The sequence below is a fragment of the Haliotis cracherodii genome, unplaced genomic scaffold, assembly GCF_022045235.1.
Source record: "Haliotis cracherodii isolate W230 unplaced genomic scaffold, xgHalCrac1.p SCAF_12, whole genome shotgun sequence".
Classification (NCBI taxonomy): Eukaryota; Metazoa; Mollusca; class Gastropoda; order Lepetellida; family Haliotidae; genus Haliotis; species Haliotis cracherodii.
The window spans coordinates 15,404,167-15,430,985 of NW_027266267.1; the positions used below are offsets into that span (position 1 = coordinate 15,404,167).

General features: G+C 40.6%; 1 protein-coding gene across 1 annotated transcript; it reads right to left on the reverse strand.

Annotated features, from left to right (window-relative positions):
• Window positions 1-21,450: 21,450 nt before the first annotated feature.
• LOC139457082 (putative nuclease HARBI1) lies at window positions 21,451-22,071 on the reverse strand. The gene has a single exon (XM_071238523.1). The coding sequence runs from the start codon at window positions 22,069-22,071 to the stop codon at window positions 21,451-21,453; it is 621 nt and encodes a 206-aa protein (XP_071094624.1).
• Between the last annotated feature and the right edge of the window lie 4,748 nt (window positions 22,072-26,819).

Consider the following 26,819-nt stretch of genomic DNA (forward strand, 5'->3'; position numbering starts at 1 on the left):
GCCTCCATGGACATCTATTCAAACGACACCGACAATGCGTATGAAATCAAGTTGCCTTATCCTCTGCATCTGGACCGTCAACAGTGGGAGGTGGGCGTCAGCGAAATTCACTTTCCGATGATATGGTACATCGTCGCCCCACCCTTTGACTGGTTTGCGCTGATCCTCAAACTGAAAAAAGACACCCTTGTGTATGAAAGCGGGGGGAATGCTGTACCACAGCCACAGTATGGTGTTGTCCATTACGAAAGCAAGAAGATTCCTATCGAGAAAGGCGTCTATTCATCTGAAGATTTGGTGAAAACTCTCAACCGATAGTCTTCAATTTGACATGCTTGAAGATGGAAAGGTGCTATTCCAAGCCCCTCAAGAAGTAGCAATCAATTATCCTCTCATGGGAAATGTTGATGGACCACTCTATTCCACGGAAGTGATCATGCCAACTCCACTCTCGAGAATGCTCAGATTTGTTCAACTACCGCTCCTCGGTGAGGAGGACTATAAAACTTACACAGAGACGCCCTTTCCCTTGAGTGTCTTGGCCTAGTGGCAAGTGGGGGCTACTCCCATGACAAGTGGCTATGTGGAAATCACAAGTGATTCAAAAGCGCATCGTCTGTCAGGATTTGATACTGTGTACATTTACACCAACCTGGTCGAAGATCAAATTGTGGGCAATACGATGGATCCCTTGCTGATCTACGTGCCTGTGTCAAAGAAGATGATGCAAGACAATGTGGTGATTAAAAGCCCTCAGCACATTCACTACCCTGGGCTGCGTCATGGTTCCTTTGATGGTATTAAACTCTATATCTATAATGCAATGGTGTCAAACATATTTTGTCAGCTCCATATCATCCGGCTACTAATGGAAAAGCTGAGAGGGCAGTGCAGTCATTCAAATAGGCCATGAAGGCAGCTAAGGAAGACGGTGGATCTGTATTGACAAAGGTTGATCAGTTTTGGCTGGTTTACATGTCGACTTCTCATTGCACTACCGGTGAAACTCCAGCAAAGTTGTTTCAGGGTCGAGAATTAAGGACAAAGTTAGACTTGCTGAAACCAGACATTCAGTCTGCTATGTCATCTAAGTGGGCAGGTCAAATGAGTGATCCAGCTGAGACTAGACAACTGCAAGTAAACCAGGAGGTGTGGGTGCGTGATTATCGTCGTGCACAAGACAAATGGATACCCGGGCAAGTTTTGACAAAATATGGAGAGAGGTTGATGTTGGCGACAGGAGTTGTCAACCCCATATCGATCAACTTCGAGGTAGAATCGCTACAGACATTGTTGAAGGTGATAAACTTTTGACCAAGAGTGGTATGGTGTCAGAACAGACTTATGAGACAAAGATGCCAGGTGCAATAATTGTACAGGTTTACAAATACATTACAGATCTCTCACCGATCGAGCTCATGTGGGATGAGATGGATCGGCGCCTTCGACAACCACGTGTTCCACAGACACTCCAGGAACTTCGAAACATGCTCCAGCAGATATGGACAGATATCCCACAGGACTTTGTGCGACGCCTGGTCCATTCCATGAGACGAAGATGTGTTGCTTGCATCGCAACCAGAGGTGGACACAAACGCTATAGAATTGTAAATTGACATTTTGGCATGTTCATGATTTTTTTATGAAACCATTTGAACACTTACAGGAGTCTTTTATCTGTTGCAAACCGAAATTGTTTCAAATTTTGGTAAAAAAATAACTTTGCATTAAATCTTATTCAATGTCACAGGAACTTTTGTTGTTCAGTCAAAAAAACAACTCCAAACGAAGCCTCCTCAGTGCCCCCACCCTTTGGTATGGCATATTTAAAAATTCCAAATTTCCACCAAAAGAAATTAAGCAACCCTAAAAGCCCTTCGTTCATGGTTGCCCTCGTTTCGGATATACCCCCTATTTCGACCACCTCACGAAATGGCCTGGCGGGCCCGTGTGCGAAATATGCATAATGTCGGAAAGCGCATGTTAGATCTCCATCAGTAAATAAAGTAAGAAACCTTCTCACATAGACATGTCAAAGCAAACGGTTATGGCCTGGGAAGGCGAAAATCAATCCCTCAGAGTTAGAAATTACTTTCGCCTTCCCGGTCATCACAAAAATTCTTATTATGGCAGATGATCGCCTTCCCGGTACTTGTTAATTACAAAGAAAACACCAATGAAATGAGGACACTATTTAATCTGGGCAACAAAGTCAATATATAACAAGTATAGTATAACATATCATATATCATGCATGTATTTGAAGATGTATATAGACATACATTTTATTATTTATGTAATAATTCAGTTCATTCCCAGTGCAGTAGATCTGCCACATCGTCAGTGTAGTCCATTGTTGTCGTCAATTGGTTCAACAGATCTTCTTTCAAGGCACAGAGTCTAGAGTCAATCACTCGGTATTTTCTCTTCCGAGCAGGTGCTCTTGGGTGAGCGCCTAGCTGCTCAACCCTCTCTTCTGTCTGCAATCGCATCAGCCCACACGTCTTCAACCATGTCTAGTGGCACCAAGGGAAGGGCAGAAGCTCGTCTTACAACCTTCTTCACTTCTTCAACGCTAGTGTATTCTGTTGCCAGTCCTTCCTTCTGTACGCCTCGCCACATACACTGGGTAAAGTGAAAGAAGCAGCCTCTAGTATGTGTAGTTGCGAACACAGATTGAACGGCGTTGTGGGCAGCGCGCTCAAAGTCTAGCTGAAACACCCGGGGAGTCCAGTCAAAACCTAAGTTGTGTGCAGCCTCTTGGATGTATTCAAAAGCTCTCACGTAAGTACACTCTGCCTTGTATGGTAGAAGACAGAATACAAGAGGGAACATATGCTCTTGAAACTCAGCATGAATGGTGTACACTTGGTCGAACAGCTTCGGAGAAGACGAGAAAGTGCCATCTGCATACACAATGTCTGCTTCACACAACAGTTATATGTTCTTGTCAGTAGTGAAGATAAGGATAGGGTCTTCGCCTTCTGACATAGGTACCGTATGAAGAAATCTCTCTCCTCCTTGAGTACGGGTCCACTCTCCTTCTAAGTTGACGTGTAGTCTACTTTGAGGCAGGCGTGGAACAGTCTTGTGACGCTGGCGGTAAAGGATAGTCTTCATCGCTGCAAAGGTCGGGATCTCAGCCAGCACACCATCAGGTACAACGTCAGGGTTCTTCCTCAGGTTGGCGATCTCATCATCGTAGATCCTGGGTATAGGTGTCACCTCGGTCTTAGTACGATGAACTAGTTTCGATTTGAAGGCATCAACGTGCATGATGAAGGGCTGTTCTACATGGTTGTGTGCCTGTCCTTGTGACTGAAGGACATCATCGGAGGTGATGAGTTTGGCCTTGCACTGGCTGGTGACACACTTCCAATAAGTCTTCTCATCAGTCTTCTTGTTAATACGATACTTATGACCACTGTAGTAAAGATGCTTGCCGCCACGAACAGAGTCGATAAAAAACAAACGTACCTGTGCATTAGCCATCGTTTTGAACGTTAATGATCTTGTACATATAAAAATCTGATATACTTCTTACTTGGGTTTCAGAACAAAGAGACATCCTACTCGCAATTCAAACAACTTTTGCTTAAAGTCGCATCTTCTCAATACAAGATATAGTAGTAGAGATTAACTGATTCCCGCGTATTGTTATAGCTTCATCATTTCTTTACTAGATTACTTAATCTGAGTTCAATGGAAGTTAGTAATCACATTCTCTGAGTTCAATTTTAACAATTTTAGTAGATTACCTCTTTCTTTATTTTTCCGTCTCACGAGTTCAATGGAAGTTAGTAATCACATTCTCTGAGTTCAATTTTTTTTTATCTCTTTCTTCACTTTTCCGTCTCACAACACCCCAGTGTCCTCAATGTATAAGTGTCCGTTGTATACATAACGAGGGTACACATCACTGATCTTTTCATTCGCCTTCTCGGTCCCCAGTCCCTTACCCCTCCATTCGCCTTTCCGGTACTACTGGTAAATAGATTTTCGACTTCCCGGCCCGACACCAAGCAAACACATAGAGGACAATGTAATCACAGTTATTACTTTACATTACTCAAGCTCAATTTCTTGAGCTAAACTAAAGCCATATTCCAAAATGTCCTGGACATTTTTGTAATAATTTGTTTATTGATTGTCAGGTATACCTAATTAAAAATCTATCCCTATCATAGTTTATTACATGAGACAAAGACAGGGATTTACGTTTTCACATTGGTAAGGCACATTTCGTTTTTACTATTCTGCAAACCGCTTTTAGTATTAGCGGCCCTCACCTTTGTCCTCAGAGTATAAGTTTATGAACACGGAAGTGGAATATCTACGCACCAAGGCGTACATAGACATGCTCACACAGTACTCGGATTATCACGAGGGAATATGACTGTGGTTACTGGAGGCGAGGCTGGATTACTATTCTGCTGCGTGATGGGTATGTACATTTTAACACAGGCTAACTGTTCAGTATCTTGAAAAGTCGGGAAGCACAGAGCCTCTGTAGATTATGTTCACCACTATTTTCATTCAAGCATCCGAGGGGCTAAGGATAGTGTTGTGGGTCACCTATCCTAACCCTACCACGACTAACCCTACCACGACTAACCCTAAGGATTGTAAATATGTATTGTATGTACATAATACGTTTACACACGTATTATGTATAGAATTTTTATTTTATAAATATTATTGTATAGATTACCCTCGTAGGGCAGGGCACAAACTATCTACATTTGGGAGTAAATATAATCATAGACATAAAAGGTAGATTACATAATATACATTATACAAAGATATATGTACAGAGAGCATATATATATATATATATATATATAAAGAAAAGCACAATAAAGTTCTAACTCTCAGGCATATAGTAAAAATTAAATATATGGAGTAAGATTGAACACAGTTTTAATAGGCTAGCGATTTCAACTCGTACCACGTACGAGTCTCATCAGGCCATAACTGAATAACAGACATGAAGTAGTAACATATAGTTACGTGACGTCATAACATTTAGGAAACTATGACGTCACAATACCAAGGTGACAATGGACAAATAACTTACGCTTTTACATTTAACTTAGGCGCGTATTTATGAATGAAATGTTGCTCTTTTTGAAACAATGTAGGTTCAATATCAAAATTTAGCTTATATAGCGGGAAAACTAAAAAGTTGCCGTTTCCACATGCTTCTAAATGTTCACTGAGTGGAATCATGCGGTTGCGTGGCTGCTTTATTTGTGAACGGTGAAGATTCATTCTTCTTTTTAATTTAAGTTCTATCTTTCCGATATACTTTTCATTGCAATCACTACAAACAATCGAGTAAATAACATTTCTAGTATCACAAGTCATATTTTGTTTTACAGTAAATTTTGTGTCCTTTGTAATTTGGACTGAACAGCCTTCAATTATATTGCTGCAAGTTAGGCAACGTTTGTCACCGCACTTAGAAATCTGTGGAGTGAGAACAACTGAATCAAATTTAGAACTTGTCAAAATCTTTCTAAGATTTTTGGGTTGTCTTTGGCTGTAGATAATTTTGTATTTGCTCAATATCTTCTCCATTTTAATACTTTGATTCAAAATAGGCAGGTATCGTTGAACCATGGATAATGTGTTTTCATCATTAGGGTTGGCGGTAAATACTAGAGATAAATTATTCCCCGTATTGTTTTCTTCAGACTTTTCTCTCAGTTTTAGTTGCTTAATACTTAGCGCCTTCTGTAGGCTATCTTCAATTAGCTTTGCGGGATAATTTTGATGCAGTAGGAAACTCTTAAGTTCAGCAAGGCGAGTAGTTTTAACATCATTCCTGGAAACAATGGTACAATTATGTCTTGCGAGACAGTAAGGGATATTTCGTTTTGTATGATACGGGTGACATGATCCAAAATCCAAATATTGGTGCGTATCAGTATCTTTATAAAAGATATCAGTTTGTACAAATCTCCCAGATATTAAATTGATTCTTACATCGAGAAAAGTTAAACTGGATTCGCTTTTTTCCATAGTGAAATTGAGTGACGCATTAAGTGAATTTAAAATTTCATGAACAGTTGTAAGTTGACTTTCACTGGTTTTTAATGTGATAAAACAGTCGTCTAAAAACCTTTTCCATGAATATTCAATTTGTTCTTTCATAGAATCACCAAGAGTATCTCTCACCTTATCATAAAACATATTCTCTAAAAATCCAAACACAAGGTTGCATAAGTAGGGGTTACCTTAGTACCCATGGCTACTCCTTTCTTTTGTGAATAATAAGATCCATCAAAATAAAACATGTTATTGATAATAACCAACTTCAATGCATCAATGATAAACTCATCCGAAAATCTATCTGGTATTTCATGGCGGTATTCTTTCAGCCAGTATCTGACAGCTTCCAGTCCGAGCTCAGTTTCAATATTACTATACAAACTAACAACATCATAACTAACTAAAATAGATTCTTCCGGTACCTCAGTAGGTAATTTACATAAAAAATCAATGTTATCTCTGAGAAAACGTTTTACATGTTTACATAAAGGCTTAAGAATAATATCTTTGAAATTGCTAAGACGCTGAGTACAGCTCTCGGGTCCTCACACAATTGATCTAAATCATCGGGATTTTCAATAGAAATACCTTCACAATTTTTATCATTAATTTCCTTTTGAATACATTTACTTTTATGTACTTTGGGTAGGCCATAACAATTAGCGGTTTTAGGTTCAAAATTGGTAAGACAGTCCTTTTCTTTGTCTTGAATTTCGTCATCATACTTACCTAACAATTTCTTAACCTTATTCTGGACAGATTTATTTTTCACCAGACTTTCACCATATTTCCTATTGCCTGCGTCATCATCCCATTTGACGTTGTTGTCCTCTTCAGGTTCAAAATATTCAGCCAGTCTCACTTTTCAGTGAAGTAAAGTTCTTTAAGTCTGTTTTGATAGCCTCCAGATTGGGCGTAGGTGTAGGTGTAAACTTTAAATACGCGCCTAAGTTAAATGTAAAGGCATAAGTTTTTTGTCCATTGTCACCTTGGTATCGTGACGTCATAGTTTCCTAAATGTTATGACGTCACGTAACTATAAGTTACTACTTCATGTCCGTTATTCAGTTATGGCCTGATGAGACTCGTACATGGTACGAGTTAAAAGCGCTAGCCTATTAAAACTGTGTTCAATCTTACTCCACTTATTTAATTATTACTATATATATATATATATATATATATATATATATATATATGTATGTGTTTGTAAGGACAACAAAATTAATAATTTTGAATAACAAATATTAATTTTGTTGTCCTTACATGTACATATGTATGCTCTCTGCCTCATGGCATTGATTCACCTGATGTAAGCAATTACTCTGAAACATTGTGTTCCTCATAATAAAGAAGTTGACATCCATAAATTCTCTTCCTTATCTAAATGTTGTTTACAAGATTTTTTTGTTTGTTTTGTTTTAATTTTTATTGTTGTAGAGTAATACAGTATTCCGTCAAAAACATATTTCGGATTGCATAGAATGACACAATATACTCAATAAAAATTTAAAGGGTTGGCAACACACAATCAGACTCAAACAGAGCATGTATCTATCAACAGAGAGCTAACAATCAAATGCTGAGAATAAAAGTGACCATTTTTTTTGTTAAAGTTATCTTGGTCTTACTTTTTTACAGCCATAAATTTTTCAATTGAATATATGTTTTTAAGTAGTTTTAAAAGTATATCTATTTTCGGTTTGGTTCCACATTCATGAATATGCCATTTTCTCAATAAAAGTATATGATTGATAAGAGTATACTCTTCAAAAAAAAGAAACGCAATACAGATATTTTTGGCCATAAAAGCAAAATTAACAGACCAAGAGGTGCAAAATAAAGAGGTTTAATGTGTTATAGTGTCAGTGACAAATTTCCCGGGTCAAAATGATCACAACAAGGACATGCAAACCATTAGTTGGGAAACATGTACGATTTGAAAAACGCACCCAGTGCATTAACAAAACTGCCAAGGAGCTGCACACACTGCACGTGCTGCAGCACTATGAAAGGTATTAAAACGCAGGGTTTTGGTTGCCTGGCATCTGCTTCAATTGAACAGTGATAGTTCAACAACTTGCCTAGATTAACAGAAGTGCTAAGAAAAAACGTCATAGGCTGCTTGCAGACAGGGGAATCCCGATCAGCTGTAGCCAGGGTTTTCAATGTAGCACCAAGCACCATCACAAGGCTATGGGATCGGTTTCAACAGAAAGGGTCAACGCGTGATCGGCCAAGGTCGGGAAGACTAAGAGTAACCACCCCCTCCCAAGATTGCTACACACGACTGCGCCACCTACGTGAAAGGACGACCACAGCCACTTCAACTGCATCCAAAATACCCGGACTGCGCAGAATCTCCAAACAGACCATACAAAACAGTTTAAGTGCAGCAGGTCTACAAGTAAGACGTCATGTTTGCCACATCATTTTGGGTCTACAACATCATCAACAAGGACTGAATTGGTTTCGTCAACACAGGGTATGGCCTCAACTGTGATGGAGAAATTTTGGTTCAGCGACGAATTAAGGGTCTACAGACGCCAGGGAGAACATTACTCCGGAAACTGCGTACATGAAGTGGACAGATTTGGTGGGGGTAGCATTATGATGTGGGTGGCTATCTCTCATCATGGCAGGACAGGTTTGGCCCATATACAGGGCAATCTTCTGGCTCAACGGTACATCAACGAAATTCTCCTACAACATGTCCTCCCAAGTGTTCTCTCCACAACATTTTGGCTCAATACCTTGTATGGTTCTTCGTATAAATGTATATTCATACCTCACACAAATCTGGCTTTGCATTTCTTTTTTTTGAAGAGTATATTTTTTTTAGAGTCGTTAGAACCAAACAAAATAAGATATTTTGTCAATTGAATCTTTTGTGTGGAAACTACTCGTAATTGTTAAACCAAAGTTCGAGATAATTCGAAAATTGTTTAGTTTCAAAACATTCCCACATGGCTGATATCCTCATTGACACCATTACAAAAGCTACAAACACTGTTGTCTACAAGATTCATTGTTAATAGTACCTTCATTGGTAGATCTTTCCATTTAGAAATCTGTACTGAAAATCTAAAAGTTTTACATCCTTCAGTTTACATCTAAAATCAGTAAATAAATTTTACCAATTAAATCACAGTGAAAGATTGATTGCTATTTATCACAAACTTTAAGATTATTTTCATTTGAAATTAATTTATCATTAAAGATTCTAATGCCTTTAACAGGCTTCATCAGGTCACTTAAGCAACTGTTTATATACAAATTCTTTAAAATTATTTTTCTAGTTCTCTTGATTGTTGTTTTCCATGAATCTGGTATATAGAAAATTAAATATCTACAGTCTAATATTATACCTTTTATTGGATAATTTAGTTTCAGTTCTTCAAATTACATCAATCTGTTTTCATTGCATATACACATGTATTTTTAATTGAGTAAATTCAATTATTAGCCGAGAGCTTTATGTATTTCGTTGCTTGTTTGAAGTTGTGGTTAAGCCATAATGGTTGGGACATAATTTCTTCTATATTATCAACATTAATAATATTTTTTTTACAGAAGTTGTTCCAAGCTTTCAATACATCTTTCCAGTAGGGTTTTTTAACATAAGATTGCTTGTCAACATTAGCACCCAAAGAGAGTATATCTTTAATAGGTATGTTACAAGGGTTTCTGTATATGTTTTTTTTTTACAATATAATCATAGCGTAGATAGTTTTAGTACGTCAATAAAGGCTCTAATTTTAATGATGCGTTATCCACCTCATATTTTCTTGTCAATGTGGTTCTTTTGATTTTGTCAACAGAATGATAATACTGTCACAACATGATGGACAGAGAACACAAAGGTGGAAGCCAATGGGACATGAAGCCAACTAATCAGGTGAAGTTTTCATAGGTTTGGTGATTATTGCTTAATGAGTTCATAATAGGCGGATGGGATGAAATAGCCTTGATCTCTGTTGATTGATGGCTTGTGGCGGCGAATGTGGACTGCTTCTGTTAGTTTTCTTTTGGTGAGGTCATGGAGGTTGTTGGAGAGGATTTTGACATATTCCCAGTTGATGTAGTGAGTGGGGCCATTGCTGATATGGTCCAGAATGGCTGATTTACTGTCTGATTTGATGGTTGAGGTTTTGTGCTCTTTCATTCTGGTGTTGATTGAGCGGGATGTTTCACCTACTTAGGATTGTCCACAGTTGAAGTCAGTTTTATAAACTTCTCCTTAAGGCTCTTGGGGTTTGGTTGTGTTTCTGGCATTGCTCTTAGTAGGGTACTGAGGGAGGTGGAACTGGTTGAACTCATTAAGCAATAATCACCACACCTATGAAAACTTATCCTCTTTATTGGCTTCATGTCCCTATTGGCTTCCACCTATGTGTTCTCTGTCCATTGTGTTGTGACAGCATTATCCCTTTGTTGTCAACACCTACCAATGTCATCCTGACTGCCTCCGTGGTCTAGTGGTAGAGCATCCGCCTGGAGAGCGGAAGGTCCGGGGTTCGATCCCCAGCCGCGTCATACCAAAAGACATTAAAAGATGTTACTTGTTGTTACCCTGTCTGGCGCTCGGCATTAAGGGTTAAAGCAAGGACTGGTCGGCTCGGAGTCAGTATACTGTGTCTGAGTGGGGTATTCATGTTAAACTGAGGCATGGTATCTCAGTGGGCTAGCACTATAAATCGGCATCACACACACACACACACATGTGCATGCATGTCGCTATATAAGTGCAATAATCGTGGACGCGACGTTAAACCACATTTCACCTCACCTCACCAATGTCATCCCACTCATGTATGCAATTGTTGTTACTGTTAATCCTCTGCTGTTTATCCTCCACCTGCTATATATATTCTCTACAATGTTCCTCATTCAGTCTTGCTTGACAACGGTATAAGTATATGTACCGAAACGTCGCCTGTACAGTATTAAAGAAGTTGTTATCCATAAATTGTGTCAGCTCACCACGTTATAAGTTCACGGTGTCATGACCTTACCCAGACATTCGCACAAAATGAAAATCGGCGGGGAGTAGATTGCCAGGCATTTGGGGAGCTCTGAAAGTTTCTCCTCACTTGGCATTGTTGAGAACGATGAGTTTTTGTAAAGAAATGTGATGGAAGGTAAAGTCAGCCATGACAGCCGATCACTTGGGGTAGTGACAGATGTTAAACAAGTGCTGTTGGAATTCCATAATAGGAAACGCTCAACAAAAAAGCAGTTGGAAAGTTTAATTGGAAAGCTCAATTGAGCAAGCATGGTTATGAAAGGAGGAAGAACTTATTTTAGAAGAATTATGGATCTTAGAAATACTCTGCAGTCCCAGAAAGATAAAGTGCAATTGAATGCTGACTTCGATGAAGATGTGAATTGGTGAGTTTCTTTCCAACAGACGTTCAATGGAAGGACACATTTTCTTGAGGACCTTATATTCTTTATGCCCAAAGGGTGGAGGTGCTTAGTAGTAATAGTATGAGAGAAACTTTATGTATGTAAATTGGGCCACAGATATGCCTTGATAATTATATTAGCACTGTCACCACTTCATTGATAAAGTGATTATCGTTAAGACTGATAACATAACTGCCATATCAATTATCAATAAGCAGACGTCCAAGTCCCCCTTTTTAAAGAAGTATTTGAGATACATGTTCTGGTTACAGGCCCCATATAAATTTGTTTTACATAACAACTTGGATTTAGGTTGTCCTTTTGGTGCCTGTGTGTGGGCTGCCTATGTGTTAGGTTTCTTTGGTATGTTGAGGGCAGGAAATTTTTGGTTTAAAAAAGGTGCATTAGTGGCAGAGAAACGTATTCGGATTCAAGATGTATGTGCAGTAGAGTTGTATGCAAGGATTATATCCTACCTAAATATTATCCTGGGGGAAGTTTTACTCTAGAGTATACTATAGGATAGGATTAAACACACTGGTATGGGTTCAAATTCACTAGGGAGAATCATCCTGACACTAGAGAATTTCATCCACGGGATAAAAAATAGGGTAGGATAATATTCACTCTTACAGAGGGTGGTTATTGTGTCAAGCATAGGCACACTAAAATGCTACAATTTTGTAAGAAAAGTTTGGATATAATTCTGTCTAATATTCCTGGCCACCCATTTGATCCAGGTCATGCTATCCAGTCTGTGCTAGAGTATCAGGCGGGTAACTCAACCTTTTCTTAGTGAAAATAACTACACAGCCCTTGATTGTGATAGATTTGTGCCCATAGTGCACCTTGCACTCAGGCGTTCTGGCAACTAACAAGTTGTGACTGGCCAATCTTTCCGCAGGGGTGGAGCATGCTGGGCCTTCGAGCTCGGACTTTTGGGTGGAGATCATTCAAGAAATAGTCTTCCTGAAGAGTGATGCCTATTTACGTTATCTGAACATTAGACATACCACAAAACTTGACGGATTGACAACATTTGGGAAATCACTCCCAAGAAGTTAGACTTTGTCATTTTCACCATTGGCTTTGGGAAATAGGTGTGCCATCAGATATTTTATGTTGTATTTTGTAATAACAAAATTTTGATGATAGGGGTAGAGTGACTTCCCTTTGTCCATACCTTACTCTTATTTAATGAGAATTACTCCCCTTGTTCAGAGTGCGCTGTATATGCTTATTCGTGCTGGAACAGTCATCATCTCGTTAGCCCAGCTCACCACGTTACCGCTCCCACCCTCCCAGTAGGCTTATTGGATTGTGTTGGGAATGTATAAAGTAACAGCTATTCTATTCATGTCATGTTATATAGCTACTGAGAATGTAAGATCATTGCCTGTGGATCAAGGCCGATTGTTGGGAGATTTAACAATTCACTTTGCCACTTGTATGACCCCGGCATGTTGTTCAAGGTTTAAATTTTTTGTGCCTCTTTGTGCTCAGGGGCACTTTAAAATCTCCCAGACTTTGCTTCATATTGCAGAATATGAATTTGCTGTATGCTTTTTGTATAACTGTATGTATAACATATCACCAGTTCGATTAAAAGAAGATGTCCGTGACATTTTTGGTGAGGCCAAAAGAATACTGATAGAATTGTTTTGTGCACTTTTTCACACATTTATTTGTCTGATGATCCTCTTGTGAAGCATGTCATGATGAAAACAAGGCATTCCACAGTTTTGGTAAACGAGCCAAGGATGTAGGACATAATCTCAATGTCAGTGTTGATTTTGTAGATGGTTCTGTACTGCTGGACGGTACAGAAATGAGTCAACCAAGCGAAGTGCCATATCAAATCGGCCCAGGCGCAGTTTTCCAAGGAGAGGCTATCTGAGCGACCGCTGTATCAAGTTTATGTGCAGTGTGTTGAGAAGATCAGCAACCCTGCGGAGTCCTTCGCTTCGATGAGGTCGACTGGCCTGAAAAGTGAAACAGAAGGCTTTCTGTTTGCTTCCTAGGACCAGTGACTTCCCGCTCAAAACCGTTGATGTGTGATTTTGCATCAAAATGTAAATATGAAATGTAGATTATGTAATGAATTTAATGAGACTGTCTAACACATTGTCAGTGGATGCCCAGCTTTGGCACAAACACCGTTTTTTAAGTGACATGATGGAGTGGCTCGATCATTTTATTGCCGTCTTCGCCATGCTTGTGGTTTTGACACAGAGGTCCCTCCATGGTACGACCTGGAATATGTAGAGGGCATCATGGAAAATGACCAATACAAAATTCTTTGGAATAGGCCCGTATGCAGCCTCAGACAAACCTGATCTTGTCCTTTTTGATAAATCCAATGAAATTATTTATATTATTGAATTTTCTGTCCCTTTTGACACAAATGTGATTGACAAGATTGAGGAAAAACATTGCAAATATGCGGACCTCGCTTTCGAAATTTCACGCTTGCATTCCAAGTACCAAGTTGTCCGACTTCCCATTGTTCTTAGGTTACCCGGGTTTGCTACCAGGAATAAAGCCCTTCTGAAAATTTGGGTAATGCAGGAGGCTGCAGTGTTGGAGAGTCTTCACATTCTCCGAAAAGTTATGGATGGGATCAGATATCAGTTTGCTATGTCTGTTAGTTTGCTGTAGAGAGTTCGTTATGTACATAAATTTTATATGATAATATATAGGAGATAAATCAGGGATTTTTTAACACTTCGTTGTATCCCTTTGTTCGCTCTCTTTGTGTTCGTTACATCTCTGTTCTACTGTTCTACTTTAGAAGTTGACGGATGAAAAAGTAGACACCTTATACTGTTGTCATAGGAGAATGTCTGCTGGGAGATGAGAAGCTGATTTCAGTGAACTTTTGATTTTTTACCATGTTGCATGGCCTTTCCTCTCAGTGTATTGACAGCATCCTCATAAGCATGATAAGATCCAGTCCTCATCATGAAAACAGAACCAGGTTATCAGCAATTCTACCATGAATTTGGAATTTACTCGATTCTGATTGGTCAATCAGAGGCTATTAAATCACAATAAACCCCCTCTGATTGAAACAGCTGGTTTGACGGCCGCATCACTGCGGAAGCTTCCATTCATAGAAGGGTACTATTTTCAGTCATTGTCGGTAGGCATATTTAAATAATTATATCTACAATTACAGGTTACAAAATGCACAGATGCGGTTACTACAATATTCAAAGGATGTGTGGCAATACTTTTCGTGCAGAAAAACACGACAGAAATCAACAAAGGGAATGTATTAACGTTTTGGAGACAACAGAGAGCTTGTAATTTTGGCGCTTTTCTATATACGACTGTGACGTCATATCTTTGCGTCACAATGAGCGATATGACGTCATAATGGTGACGTGCGATGTAGAGCGAAAGCCTTGCAAAGCTTGCTTTGTTTTCTTTAGAGATGCCCACCTCATGTTTGCTTACCAAGTTGGCGTGCTTATATACTTTCAATGCCTGTCATATGTTCGAGTGAAGTATTACGGTGTAAACAAACTGCTTGAGTATATACAGCACCATATTTTGTTCGGTGATTCCGTAATTCATCGATGACCCACTCAAAACACTGAACTCAACCCATGCCGCTTCACTCAGTATATTTGCTCACACCAAAGAGTTCGCGTTTTATTTAGTCATGGTAGAATGGAGATAAACATACTGTGTTTTCAATGTAGAGCTAGGTAAACTGGAGATTTAACCGCACTAAATTTAACATTTGAAACCTCACGCTGCGCGTTCGGTTCCAAATTCAATTTAGCGGGGTTAAATCTCCAGGTAACCTAGCTCTACATTGAAAACACAGTACCGGTATGTTTATCTCCTAAAAAGTAAGTGGGTTAGGGCCTTTTCATTTAGTAGAGTGGCAGTGGTAAAATTGTCTGATATAAGATAATCCTGTTGGTCTTAAACGTAAATGTTGTTGAGGGATACATCCTTGTGTGACACCAATATTAGAAAAAATGGGGACACTGGAGCCTTCTTGAGTTTTCATAGCATAAAAATCTGTACTGTTTATATTATCAAATAGATTATGGATTTTCCCATTTATATTGTTATTTTGTTGCTTGTATCTCAGACCATTTCTCCAAAGCCTTACTAAAAATCAACAAAGCAGACATACAATTTCTTCTAAGACTTCTTATATTTCTGAATCAGAGTCTGTTGTAGGAAGATGTTGTCAGATTTTGTAAAATCTTTTCTAAAACCTGCTGCTCTCTTATCAAACAACTGGGATGATTTCATGTGTATTATGATTCGCGAGTTGATAATAGCGAGTACTAATTCAGATAGCAACTTCCATGAGCTATCCCTCTGTAGTTATATTCACCATCAATATCGCCCATCTTGTGTATTGGAACAATGTAGGACATTCTCCACTGTGATAGGATTATACCACTGTCAAAAATTATGTAAAATGATTTCAGGTAGTGGTCAGCCAATAAAGTAACAGAATTACAAATCTTTCATTCAGAATCAAACCTGGGCCACATTTTTTCTGATGCTGTGATTTGAGAATGACAGATTCCAGGTTTATCTTGTAGTTTATTTTCTCTTGTATCCCGATTTAGTTGTGAGTTTGAGATATTACAATTAAAATCTGTGCTATCTGGTATGTGCTATTCAATGTAGCAAAGTGATTTTCCCACTCCCCATTGATATGTTTCCTTGTTTTTCATTCTTCTTAGTGAGTTCCCTGATAAGCCTCCAGAATTCCTGCAGGTTTCTTGAAGACAAAGATTCAAGTTTGCTGACTACCTGCATTTATTTCATCTGTGTCAATTTTCTACAATGTTTGTAATTTTACTGGCAGAATAAAACTTATGTTGTCTATTTCTATCCTTTTCAACTTCCATAACAAATTTTAATTCTTTACAGTTTTTGTTTTCCATGTATATTTTCATTAGGTCTTTCGTTTTACTTCATCAAGTCTTACAGCTCCCTGTGTCCAGTCCCCAACGATTCCACATGAAAGGTGACACAGTAATGTTACTGGTTAGTTGGTTCACTTTGGGATTACACATCCAGTATGGTGATAGTCTTGGTGGTGAGTATCCAGCGGGTGGGGATGGAATCATTGTGGGCCAGGGTCGTGATGGTTGTGACCAAGGAAACATCTGAGCTGATTGAAAAGTTGTTTGGGGGGGCTATTTGTGATTGTTAATACCCCCATTCCACAGAGAATTTTGGCTCATCGGTCACTCATCGGAAGAAAAGGTTTTTTCCTTCTGGTAACCCACTGAAGAGTATCGTATCACACTCTGATGAATCCGATTTGTGTTTGTTGACTATCAGGTCAGTGTCCGACTATCAGGTCAGTGTCCGACGTGTTGGGCGTGATCCGATGAGGCGAAATCGTCCGATGAAGGAACTAAGCTCAGAGCTTAGGTCGCCATCGGACGCCATTTCTGGTTGCAAATCGAGACAGTGTCGGATGAATGTGGAGTCAGTCTGATGTGTGTCAGAATCGTGTTGTGCAACTATCGGACATGTCTAATTTGATTCTCATCGGAGGTTAACATGATATTTAGCACCGTCCGATTGCTATCCGTTGTGACATCGGAGGGTAATCGCTCATTAACTCAACTGCCATCCGACACATATCGCATAGCAAGCGGTGACATCTGACGGCCAACAGACTACGAAAGAAGGGTCAGCTGACACTTCGCAGATTTTCATCGGACACTTCAGCACCAAGATCCTGAAGATGGCTCCAAGAAAGAACAGAAATGTTGGAGGACAGGAGGCAAAGAAGAGACCTCCCAGCACTCCTCAACAATCTCAAGTGCCAGAAGACTCCTCTGTGCCTCCTGAAGATGCAGAGACGGGGGATAGGCCTATTCAGGCCCCAATCACTGCTCAGCCACTGCTCCCTGCATTATTGGTAAGTACAGCTCAGAGTTTAGAATATTAAAATGAGAAAAGCAAGACAAAAAGTATCTTCTTATGATAAAATAAATTGTAATTTTGAAATATTTGTGATCCATTCTTATCGAAGTTTGGAGATGGAATTGGAGTTTCATGTAGGCCTAAGTCATGCAAAGCTGTTTTTTTTGGTTATATAAAAAATCAGGCACCATGAGGCCTAGCAGGCACGACTGCTGCTGCCACCACCAACACCATCACCACCGCAACAAACTCTCCTGCAGGTTCCACATCCATTGCCACCACAGCTGCTACTGCTGCTACCACAGATGAAGATGACGATGAAGATGAGACAGAAAAAGGCAGGGACACTGATGGAGAAGATACCCAGCCCCCTGCAAAGAGAAGGCGGAAGGCCCCGAGGCCTCCCGTCATACTTTCCGAAGAAGAAATAGCGGAGATGGCTGAATTCCTAAAGGAGAACGAAAGCCTGTACAACAAATCAAGAGACGTCAGGAGGGACACCCAGGCAAGAGCACGTGTGTGGGATCAGCAAGGACAGGCCATAGATAGGACAGGGTTGGAGCTGCAACAGTGGTACGAGAGTCTGAGGACAAAGCTTGGACGGTTAAAGAAGAAAGCACAAAAGAGTGGATCTGGAGCTGAGGTCCTTACTGATGCCAACAGGTGCCTGCTGCAGCTTTTTGACTTCCTCACCCCTCACATGTACGTGGTGCAAAGGAGGAATGTAGTTAGTGTAAGTATACATGTAAAAAAAGTATGTGTGAAATACATTATATCATGAAAAATGTAGAATAAGGTTTAAATAAAAAATTATTTTGAATTATTTTACGTTATCTTTGATTCATATTTTGATATTTCCTCATCTCAAAACATTCTTTGCTTTGTATCTTTTCAGCTACAGGAACGTATTGAGGCCAGAGGACCAGCACCTTGGGAGGAGGGGGAAGAGGAGGACCAGGAGGGAGGGGCGGAAAGACAGGTAGAGCCAAAAGTCCAGCCAGAAGACCAGGGGGGCGGTCGGGTAGCCTAGTGGTTAAAGCGTTCGCTCGTCACGCTGAAGACCCGGGTTCGATTCCCGACATGGGTACAATGTGTGAAGCCCATTTCTGGTGTCCCCCGCCGTGATATTGCTGGAATAGTGCTAAAAGCGCCTTAAAACTATACTCACTCACTCACTCAGAAGACCAGGAGGGAGCTGCCACTAATCAGCAGTCTTCAGATGGAGCCAGCAATGATAGCACTCCATTCCCCAGGGGCAGCAGTTGCAGCAAGGGTAAGGCACCCCAAAGGTCCTCAAGACAGCAGGAGACAGATGTCCTAGATCATCTTATCAAGAACCAGCAAAACAGCGAGCAGCTGATGGCCTTTTCTGCCCAGGTGCTGTGTACGCTTGACAGGCCCCAGTCACAGCATCCAGACCGTGAGCAGTTCACCAACTACATCGGTTCGGTGCTGCAGCAACTCTCGGATGGCTTGTATAGGAAGGCAAACAGACTGCTGAGCAACTTGCTCCTTGACATACAAGATGAAGCCAGCACCAGACGCCAAGACTCTCAACAACACTGCAACCTCCCTCGGATCCTCCAATAGCAAGGCCCGGTACAAGTTCAGGGGTCAATCAAACCCCCTGGGTAGATGGATGTCAGCCACCACCCCATCTCTGGCCTACCAAGCCAGTTTCCACCAGTGTTTGGCACTCCATGGAGCAGTCCTACATGGCGAACGTGATACCTGGGATCAACGACCATTCAACGCCCTCCTACACCACCCTGCAGCCACGCTCCACCAGCGCCCCTTCTCTCTCAGCAGGCAGAAGATCCAGGGATTCAAGTGACTTTAGCATGACAAGCTTCCCGGGAAGCCTGAACGATCCATCTCAGACGCCCCAGCAGCAGCAGACCCAGCAATCTTCACAGGAAGATTAGGGTTACCAAATGCCCAGCAAGGATGGCCAAAAAGGAAACGAACAAAAGCTCTTTTGTTTTTTTGTTTTTGTATTTTATAAATTTCATTTTCAGGTTTTGGACTTGGAGTGAGCCAGGAAGACCATGTAGATTTTTTAGTTTTACATGAGGACATTAGTGAGAAGGAAACGAACATAAATTGGTTTTTGGTTTTATTTATTTAGTTTTTAGGTGTTAGACTTTTATCAGTTACCAATTTTATCATTGACATGTTGTGTTTTGCCAGGTTTATAAAGATTGTTTTTGGTTGAATAAAGTATGCACAGGTTGCATATTAATGGTTGAAATTATCTTGCGTATAATTTGTCGTTCTTTAGTGAAACAAATCATTATTCCCCATCAATCTCTCTTTCATGCTTTGGTTAAGAAATGAATAATTGTATTCGACTGCATTACTAAATTCGAATTTGAAGCTTGGGAACGTAGAATGAATTTAGAAATAACCATTCCAAACTTAACACTGTTCAATTGTCACTTTATTGAACACTATACTACTTCCTTTTTAAGGACATTGCCTTGGCTACATGCTTCTTTGGCAATTCAGAAACACATCATTTTCATTAACTGATGTTTTTTATTGATAAAATTTTTAAAAATCAATAATGGTTGTTGCGAATGCGACTTCACTACATTTTGATTGAAATTTTCTTACACACATATTACGAGGGCCATTCAATATATAACCAGCCTAAGCTACTTATCAGATCTTAACGGTTGCATGCTTGTCACGTGCTGTGCACCAATGTATGTCACGTGCATAGACAAAGTTTCACGGAGGAAATTGTATTTGAAGTCACACATGTGATCTATAAAGATGGCAAGGGTAGATTCTGCCAAATTTTCATCAAAGGTTGAATACAGGGCTGTTATTAGGTACCTCTACTTAAAAGGGAAACTGGGAAAGGAGATACATGATGAATGGTCAGATGTTTATGGTGACAGTGCACCTTCGTATGCACAGGTCAAATTCTGGGTTGCAGAATTTAAGAGGGGTCGGGTGAACTTGGAAGATGAGCCACGCCCTGGCAGGCCTGTAGTGACCAATGACCAAACCAGTGAAGCTCTGAGACAACTGGTTGTCAAAGACAGGCGATTGAAGGTGTCAGAAATGGCCAAGGCCTTGGACATTTCAGAAGGAAGTGTCCATACCATTTTGCATGATTGTCTGGGTATGAGGAAGCTGTCTGTCCAATGGGTCCCGAAATGTCTGAGTGATGATCAGAAGGCTGTACGTGCGTCAATGTGTCAGGCGCTTTTGACGCAATGCAGTCGGGATGCATACAACTTTATGGAGAGAATTGTTACTGGTGATGAAACCTGGGTACACCACTATGACCCAGAAACCAAAGAACAGAGTAAGCAGTGGACTGGCTTTGCTTCACCCCGTCCCAAAAAGTTTAAGACTCAACCATCGGCTGGCAAAGTCATGCCAACCATCTTTTGGGATACCAAAGGGGTCTTGCTCATTGACTACTTGCCACGTGGCCAGACTACTACTGGAGAGTACTACTCCGATCTCCTGGCCCGTTTGCAGACTGCTATTCTTGCCAAATGTCGTGGAAAGATCACAAAAGGTGTGCTGCTCCAACATGATAATGCCAGAGTGCACACCTGTCGACTTGCGGTTGCCGCAGTGAAGCGGAACGGGTTCAAAGTATTGCCTCATCCACCTTACTCACCAGCCCTGGCACCAAGCGACTACTTTCTCTTCCCAAACTTGAAGAAAGAACTGCGTGGACGTCATTTCCGGTCCGATGATGAACTCACAACAGCAGTGGAGTGGTGGTTACACGAACAACCCCATGGTTGCTATAACAACGGGCTTTTAGCTCTCACCCATCGCTGGACAAAGTGCATAGACCTCAATGGTGATTATGTGGAAAAAGAAGAAGTGAGGAGCAGTAGCAAATAGGTTAGGCTGGTTATATATTGAATAGCCCTTGTATTCGCCGTATAGACGATAAATCATGAACATTGCTCAATATGACAATTAGTAATGTCAGGGCTCAATATTTATTGCAGTTCTCTATCAATTTTTGGTAACAATACAGTTAATCCGTTGTCATCTTTATCTATATCCACTTCAGGTAACAAAAGTTTATGATCAAGGAACTGCTCCTCCAAGAGGGTTGTTTAAGTACAGTCTTAGGGTTTCACACTGTGCTTTGGCCTCTGCTGTGTTGCGGAAGGGTCCTCTGGGAGCTGGTACTTCATGCATGGGAGCTATGTTCCTCCATTCTCCTGGGATGATGTTATGGTTGGCATCCTCTGTATCCAGCTGACCATGGTGCATGGCTGGGTGCCGTATTCGGATCACGTTGTGGAGGCAGACACAGGTTTCTATGATGTTACGCACAACATCAGGTTGTTGCTGTAGTGTTCCTAGAAAACACTGGAATCTGGCTGCCAGTATTCTGAAGGTGTTCTCCACGACTCTTCGGGCTCTACTTATGTGATAGTTGTATATCCGCTCTGTACGAGTCAGGTTCTTTCTCGAATAGGGCTTCATCATGTGGGTTCGCAAAGCAAAGGCGTCATTCCCGATCATGAAGTATGGCATGTTCTGGTTGTCATTGGTCATTGGCTCAGGTGGGGGGAATCCTATTTTACCACTCTCCACTGTCTCTTTGAGCTCAGATGCATTGTATATCTGTGTGTCAGACATGTGTCCTAGACCTCCGGTGCCTATCCACAAGAACCGGTAGTTCGCATCAACAAGTGCCATGAGGACTACTGAGAAGAAATGTTTATAATTATGGTAGAGACTGCCCCCATTACATGTGGAACGTTCCAGCGCCTCTCGTATTCTTCAGCAATTGCATGCCATTCTTGTTCAGTGGTGGGACACTGGATCACTTCATCAGCATACTCATCCACTATGGCTTGACAGACTTCGGGGATAAACTTGCAAATGGTTTCTCGAGCAACCCTGAAACTGTATGACAGTGATGGATACCGATCGCCAGCTGCAAGGTGCCTTAGGGTGCAGGCTAACTTGAGACTAGGTTCCAAGGGCTCTCCTGGCATTGGTATCACCCTTCGTGAGTCTTGGTGCGAGTCTCTGGAGTTGTTCATCAAAAAATTCTGGCGTAACTCTCAAGAAATTGAAGAATGACGTTGTATCCTCCATTCTCAGTTCATTCATGAGTCTGGTGTAGTGCCCATATAACAGCCTTCTATCAGCTTGCAGCCATGGTCGAACCCAATAACGACGTGGTCTTCTTCGCCATCTTCTCAGCCTCCTTCTCAGGACCTCAAGGGTTATTGCATCTTGTTGCATAGTTTGTTGCTGGAGCATAAAAACACAGCTCAGGGCTGCAGTGTTGCGAAGAAGTTGATCCATTTGGGCGACAAATCCGACCAGTATTGGGTCAGTGTCCGATTACCCTACGAATAGTAACCGATGTGTCGGATTGGTGTCCAGAGAATGTTGGAAGTGTCAGATTAGTGTCAGGTCACCCTTGAATTACAATCCGACCGCAATTGGATCAATCCGACGCCGCCGATGAAAATGGCAGACAGACATCGGGCCGCTACCAGTCTTTCATCCGATTACCCCGAGCAATGTTGGATCTCTATCAGATTTTACGGAAAACGGGGACCCGAAAAAGAGGATGTTGGGTGATTTTTCATCGGAAGTCATCTGAACGCTGAGAAATTTTTGCAAAATTGGGATCAGATGGGCTTTAGATCAGGTCCGGATGGTCAGTGGAATGGGGATGTTAGGTGGATCCTCTTTTACAGTTGGTATCGAGGTATGTCTTGTTGAAGCAGGTGGAGATGAGCTGGTGTGTTCAGGAATTATTGTTGGATGTGGGAGTTGTCTCTGTGCAGCTCACGGCAGGAGCTGTTACATCATCATGTAAAATCCCTTGGCATTTAGTGCCTTCTCTGTTCATAGGTGAAGGATAGTTATTCAGATTTGCAAGTTTATGCCCTCTTTTTTCATATTTGTATATGAATGTCTTCATTAATTTTCCCATAACATCAGAGCCAATGTGATTTGGATGTACACTGTCTGTAACTAGATAGGTTTGGCAAAACTATTTTTGTCAGTGAAGTAGCTGTCAAGGGGTATAGGGTCAAATCCATGTGCAACACCCATTTGTTCCACAAAATGATTGAGGTTCCAAATATTCCTGTTATATTCAATCTGGGGGGATACCACAGAAGGCTAGTCTAGCATTTGGGAACTTCTCTTTGAGAGCTTGTTGCAGTTGTTCAACATGTGGGAGCATATCATATTTCCTTACACAGTTATTGGACCCAAGGCATGTCAACGTTTTGGTTTCATGGTGTCTTTGCAACTGCTGCTCAAATAATCTAAGTCTTCAAATGTGCCACCTGAGAATGTGTCTGCCATGTGTCTGTTATGAATGACGTTGTATATATGTGTACATCTACCAGATTCCCTGAGGCCATTCCATTGCGCAACATTAAGACAAAAACTATTTGTGAGACTTTAACCAAGTTTTTCACAATATTTGGATTACCAAAGGAATTGCAATCAGATCAGGGTTCCAATTTCATGTCGAGTCATTTTAAAAGTTTTATGTGTGAGTTAGGGGTCAGACAATTTAAATTTACCTCATACCATCCAGAGTCTCGGGGAGCTTTGGAGAGATTCCATCAGACCTTAAAAACCATGCTAAGATCGTACTGTATGGACCATGATAAGGACTGGGATAAGGGAGTTCCTTATGTACTTTTTGCATCCAGAGAAACTGCAGGATTCGCTAGGGTTCAGTCCTTATGAGTTAAGTGTTTGGAAGGCAGATGCGAGGTCCTTTGAAACTGCTAAAGGATAAATGGTTGAATGAAAGTTCAGAAACAGACATCTTGCAGTATATGTCTGACTTCAAAGAATGATTGATAAGTGCAAGCGAGTAAGCTAAGGCAAACTTACAATCGAGCCAAGAAAAGATGAAAGAATGGTATGATAGAAAGGCAGGCAAGCGTGAATTTTATCCTGGTGAGAAAGTACTAGTATTGTTACCTCTGCAGGGAAAACCACTTCATGCCAAATATTCAGGACCATATACAGTATCAAAGAGAGTTAGTGACACTGATTATGTGATCAATACTCCAGGTAGACGTAAATATAGACGTGAGGGAAGCTCTTCCAGTTAAGCAACATGCTTATAGGTGTAATCCAATCAAACTAGAGCAGTTGAGAAAAGAGATAGATTACATGTTGACGAATAACATCATACAGCCTAGCAATAGTCCTTGGAGTTCTTCATGCATCCTAGTACCTAAACCAGATGGAGGTGTACGATTTTGTACAAACTTTAAAAAGGTCAATGCCATTTCAAAGGATAGACAATTGCATTGATCGAATAGGGCATCCTAGATATATGTCAAAGGTGATTTGTTAAAAGGTTACTGGGGCATTCCATTAACATCTAGAGCAAGGCAAGTAAGTGCATTTTGTACACCTGAAGGACTGTTCGAATATAATGTGATGCCATTTGGTCTGAAAAATGCGCCAGCAACATTTCAGTGTTTGAGAAATGGAGTCATCTGTGACATGAAACACTGTTACACATACATCGATGACATCATCATTGCTACAGACACGTGGGAGGAGTATAGGAGAGCCAATAGACAATTGTTTGAAAAGTTATCAAGAGCTCATTTGACCATAAATTTGAGCAAGACGGACTTTGTGAGAGCAACAGTAACCTATCTCGGTCACGTGGTAGGTCAAAGTCAAGTGAAGCCAGTTCAAGCCAAAGTCGAGGCCATTCTGAAGTTTCCAGAACCTAGAAACAGAAAACAACTTACGAGTTTTCTGGGAGTGGCGGGATATTACTGCAAGTTCTGTAGAAATTTTGCCCAAGTAGCATCGCCTTTGACAGGTTTGCTTCAGAAGAACATATCTTTTCGCTGGAAAGAACAAGAAGAAGAAGCGTTCAAGAAAGTCAAAGCCATATTAACGAACTCTCCAGTGCTGATAGCTCCTGATTACCAGAAACAATTCACCATTCATGTGGATGCATGTGACCCTGGTGCGGGGGCAGTGCTACAACAAGAGAATGCCATGGGTATTGAACACCCGATATGTTACTTCAGTAGGAAGTTTAACAAACACCAAAAAAATTATTCCACCATCAAGAAAGAGACATTTGGACTAATACTGGCATTAGAACAATTCGACATATATGTGTGCACAACAGTGTGGCCAGTGTTAGTATACACAGACCACAATCCACTTGTGTTTGTCAGCAGAATGAAAAACAAGATCAAGAGACTGATGAGGTGGAGCATTGCTTTAGAAACATACAACCTGGAAATTATGCATATCAAGGGCAAGGATAATATCATAGCTGACACACTTTCCAGAGGTTTCACTATGTGAACTGTACCTACAGTATGTGGAGTACAGAACAGTATACGTGTGAAAATGAACAAGGAGTATGAGTAGTATAGGTAATAGGGGTTCTGGCTCACTTCCACTGGAGCTGGATTCATATACCTATACTGCTACTACAGGGGGAATTTTTTATGCCAAAATGATTATGCGATTCAACGATAGTCATGACTCCAGCTCACCAATACCTGGGTCCAATCATTGCTTTAGATGAGTCTAAATGGTAATAAAAATATTCTTCATTATTTTTATCGATAAAGTGATATTCAACATTTTTATTAAGTTCTTCGTTCATTTTACTAGGAGACCAGACTATATAACTACACTCTTTTTGTAAATTGATAAGAAACAATTGATTACCGTATTTGGTTGGTTTGACATCACTGATATAATAAAACCCTTGTGGTAATTCTCTCCATTTAATAGTTTTTTCCATTATTATATATTTATGTAAGCATTTGTCTAAATGTAATCACACGATAGTAAGCAATTTATTTTTAATCTCCAACCAGTTCTTTGGTTTTGGCACGGAATAATTGACGCGCTTGTTGCCTCCCTTGTTCTATGAACTTTTTTTTATCGTCTTCGCTAATACCATTGGTCTTACGAGAATTTGATCGAATCTCCTGCTTCATTTTATTGTATTTTGAGAGTTCCGACATCACTAAACGAAACTCCTCCTCGGATATCTTACAATCAGCCATTGCTGTTGAAATATGATCCTCGATGCTGTTCAACTTTGCTTCGGCGAGTATCCGAATCTTATCGTGTTTTAATGCTTTCTTTTGCAACCTACGAGAAATGAATTTTATCGCTATTCCTGCCAGTCCCGAGACTCCAGCCGCTATTTCCATGCCGAGCACGATAGGCGCGGCGATTATAGTTGATAGTAAACCGACACTGGCTACACCGAGTCCAATGCCAGCTATTACAAGAGTGGTGTCAACTCAGTCCAGAGCATTCACGACTCTGCGATACTTTTTATACAATCCAAGTCTCAACTCCCTATCCTTTTCTATTCGATGTTTTATGTCGCTTATTTGATGTAATCGAAATCCATCAACAGTTTCCATCATTTCATCGAGCGCTGGATATAAACT